This window comes from Adiantum capillus-veneris, chromosome 29 (assembly GCF_014529385.1).
Source record: "Adiantum capillus-veneris isolate H3 chromosome 29, ASM1452938v2, whole genome shotgun sequence".
In the NCBI taxonomy this organism is placed as follows: Eukaryota; Viridiplantae; Streptophyta; class Polypodiopsida; order Polypodiales; family Pteridaceae; genus Adiantum; species Adiantum capillus-veneris.
In genome coordinates, this window is record NC_140959.1 from 68965690 (window position 1) to 68969635 (window position 3946).

The 3946-nt window shown below is 44.7% G+C and overlaps 1 protein-coding gene across 1 annotated transcript; it reads right to left on the reverse strand.

Moving 5' to 3' along the window:
* Positions 1 to 200: 200 nt before the first annotated feature.
* Positions 201 to 2814, reverse strand: LOC147419358 (uncharacterized). Its single transcript, XM_086505610.1, has one exon. The coding sequence runs from the start codon at positions 812 to 814 to the stop codon at positions 272 to 274; it is 543 nt and encodes a 180-aa protein (XP_086361736.1). The 5' UTR covers positions 815 to 2814; the 3' UTR covers positions 201 to 271.
* Positions 2815 to 3946: the final 1132 nt, after the last annotated feature.

Here is a 3946-nt window from a genome sequence, read left to right on the forward strand (position 1 = left end):
GTGCAATATTGAGTTAGGGAGACGAGAGAGTCAATGAGCGACATAGCGACTTAGCAATCTAGAGTCAGCAAGTCAGTGTGATATAGTTGCCTAGTTACACGGAGACAATTAGCTTTAGAGATAGATGGTTAGAGATGTAGTGCATCCGATAACACTTACGAGTTACGAAGATAGAATGAGTCAGAGCTAAACACAGAGACTTAGAAAGAACTAGACAACGTGCTTTAGTGCAAGAATGACTCCTAAAATCTCCAAATAGAAGGCATTTTCGTCAATCTCTTCTAGCATTGGGATTTGCTAATTGATAACGAGCAACCCAATCCCTATATAGAATGTTGCGCATTCTTTGGCCTAGAATACGCTCTCTCCTAGCACTTCTTGGGGCTAATCGTGTGGCAAGGATTTCCACCACAATGTTGCAATACTTGCGTACAGTGGATTCACCGACACCAAATGTGTCACTAATATGAGTGGTGGAATCATTGTGGGCAAGCCTGAGTAAGGTAAAGCTTAGAGCTTGTTCGGGGTCAATTGGCGGACGTACAAAATTATCTCTATTGGTAGACGGAAGAAAAGGCAAAATAGCTTGTAAAAGAATTTGAAAGACCGGCTCAGGCATGCGGTACCTTTTCATGAAGAGGTCGTCTGTGTAATCCTCCTCGCGAAGCCAGACCTGTCTTTGAACTTGGGACCAAAAAGCATGCTGACGCGGGAAGACCCACCATTCGCGAATGCCAGCTAATGCCTCGAGGTGTTCGTGGAAAATAGCCGACGACGACATGAACAGGAAGATGAAGAGCGCAATAAACAACATTTGTACTGCACACCGCACAAGATTGTGGAGGTGTGCATGTTTCAATGTAAGCTTCAGTGTGGGACTGGTCGCTTAACTTTAAAGGGTAAAATAAGGAAATACTATTTTGCAAGTCAAGTCCAAATCAATGCTCTGTAGCTCCACTTTTGCAGGTTAAGCGGGGCGGACAGAGACACTGGAGCGAGAGAGAGAAGAAGACGAACGCAGTTCTGGTGATCATCGACGACTCACAGTGAACCCTTGTTGCTTTTTTGATGTTCTTCATCTGCCTTCACCTCTGCAACCCGTTTCTTGCATCCACTGCTCTTCGCTCGTGAAAAGCTTCTTCTAGTTCTCCTTGACCTTTCCCACTCTCTGCACACCCAACCCACCATCTCTTATCATTAGTTCCTCTCCTGTGATGTGAAAACCTGCAACGCTCTCGGCTCCTGCAGTCCTCGTCCTCCATCTGCTGCATCTACCCTCGGCCCATCTTCTCTGCGTCATCCTCTGAGGCTTTGCATGTCTCCTCTTGCATCAAGACCTGCAAAATCCCTGTCCTCCGAGGCTAATCTTTCACTTCTTCTATTCCCTGCTTCAACCATCAATTTCCTGCTCGAGTCCATTGGGCCTTACTGGCAGCCAAAGCTTCATTCACACTGCTTTGTAGCCTATCTTCTATTTGCCTTGTAGTGACCGCTTTGGCTTCTTGAATATGGGATTCCTCCTCTTCATCATACCCACTTCTTCACAATGTCAAAACCTGCAGTACAAGGTGAGACCAGCCCATTCCCTCCTACTGCACTTCTTGCAAATTCCACGACTAGCCCTTTCCCGGCCAGTGCACCAAATGAACACCCCTGCCGTGATACTCATCAAGATACTAAGACCGGCTTCAAGGCAGCAAAGTATATGCTTAGAGCTTGGCTCCTAGCCCCAAAATCTGCAAGAAATGCTCTCCCACTCAAGAAACATACACACACCTCCTCTCTTTTTCTCTCTCTCATGACCATATGGCATGCACACACACATGAAAGGACTATGCTATGCTATGACACACAGGAAATGGGCATGGAAGCCATCCTCATCTTCATCCTCTCCTTCACTCTCCATGGATCCTACAAGAAAGCACACGAGTGAAAGAACAAGAAGCATGAAGAGAGTTGTGCCAATTGAAGAGAGAAGAAAATCAATCGTGCAAGAGGTAGATAAAGGCAGATAGCCTGCGCACATGCAGGGTCCCGGCCAGTCTCAGCAGCCGCAGCCAACCACCGGCCGATATCACCCACTTTGCGCACATGCAGTGGCGGCAGCAGCATCACCGGCCTGCCATTGGTCGTTATTGTGCGCACATGGAAGCTAAGCAGCAGGCGGTGAGTTAGATGACATTGGCACAGACTATTGCGCAGAGTTTGGACGCATGTTGCGGACGTCATCTAACATCTTTAGGCAGCCACCGCTTTGCTACCGTTGCAAACGGCTAAGGGAGGGCACGCACTTTCCAACGAAAGCGATAGAGAAACGATCTGCTACAGTCCAAAACAATGGCGGGCCAGCATGGAATTGGCATCGGTCGGGATGTTGTGGCTGGTGCATGTGCGCACCCTAAGAGAGAGGTGGTTGCAACCTCTCAACTTCCCAACCTCCCAAATCACACGACCCACTCCCCCTTTCTTTTCTTTATTTGAAACTCAAAGGTTACATAGCTTTAAAAGTTTAGGCATAGCCTTTCATTTGGTGTGCACAACACAAGAGAGAGGTTTTATGCTTTGGCTTTGGAAATGCGGACCCGCTAATACGCCAAAAACATTTACAAAATATTAAGGTTGAAATCTCATAGCAACAAGAGTACACATAGGCCTAGATGCCAATAAGCATTGGTAAAAATAATGACATGCTATCATTAACTTGCATCTTCTAGCCTTTTTGATGACGAAATTGGAGGCTATCAAGTCCCCACTATATATGTATACTCAGTGTATGCTCTACATACACTTTGGGGATTGCATATGATGGTGTCCTCTCTCTCTCTCTCTCTCTCTCTCTCTCCTCTCGTCTACCTGCGCTCTCTACTTCGCTTCAACAGATGCAAGAGTGTCATGAGCCTTCTTATGCGTGTCATAGCAGTGCTCAACCAAAAATTCAAGCTATGGAGTTATATTTCTATTGGCCAACAATGCGGTAAGATGTAAATTACTATATCTCCAAATGTATAACATGTCAAAAGGTTAAGTATGATAAACACACGTCATTTGGTCTATTACAGCCTTTACCAATTCTTGATATGCCTTGGGAGAGTATAGCCATGGAAATCATAGTCATCCTCGACTATGAGGTAGAGATGCTAAAGTCTTAGTCATTAGTCCATAGGTCTTAGCAAGTAGAGGATCCCTTTTACCCTACACAAGTTCTACTTGGTGTTTGGGAGACGTCATCACCACAAACTTGATCCTATGCATGCATAATCCTTAAAAATTTGTGCACAACAAAGAAAAGAGAGAGTCTTGTAAGACAACACATTTATTCATTTAAAATGCATGTACATTTGCTTACTCTAAAGAATCATTGTAAGCATTGACAAGGTTCATACTATCCTTAAGTTGCGTACCTTGCATCCATCTAGCATCTTCAAAGGGATAGTTTCTGAATTTAACAAGGTATCACTGGATGACCTTCTGATACCTTAGTACCTTGTCTTCATGCCAAATGATGGATTCGGGCTGGAGCACCTCTTCTTGGTCCTCGATCTCTGGAGGGTCTTCAATTATGGCCTCGCTTGTGGCTCTCCTTTGTAAGGTTTAAGTAGGCTTACATAGAAATCATTGTGCATGAGCCATTGGCTAGGTAACCTCAATTGATAAGCCATCTCATTTATGGGATTAAGAATTTGAAAGGCGCCATAGTATCTTTTTGTTAGCTTAGCATAATACTTCTCGTGGCTTGTGGGATTTTTGCCCATAGTGTGCCTTAGACGAGCCTTAGGGAACTTAAGTAAGACCCAATCATTTTTCTTAAAGGATAAGTCTCTTCTATGCTTGTTAACAGTAGCCTTTTGCCTTTGCTGTGAGAAGGATATAGCCTCCTTTATCTTCTAAAAAGATTCTTGTAGGTCACGGCTATATTCATCAGCGCAAAGATCTTCCCATATACCTT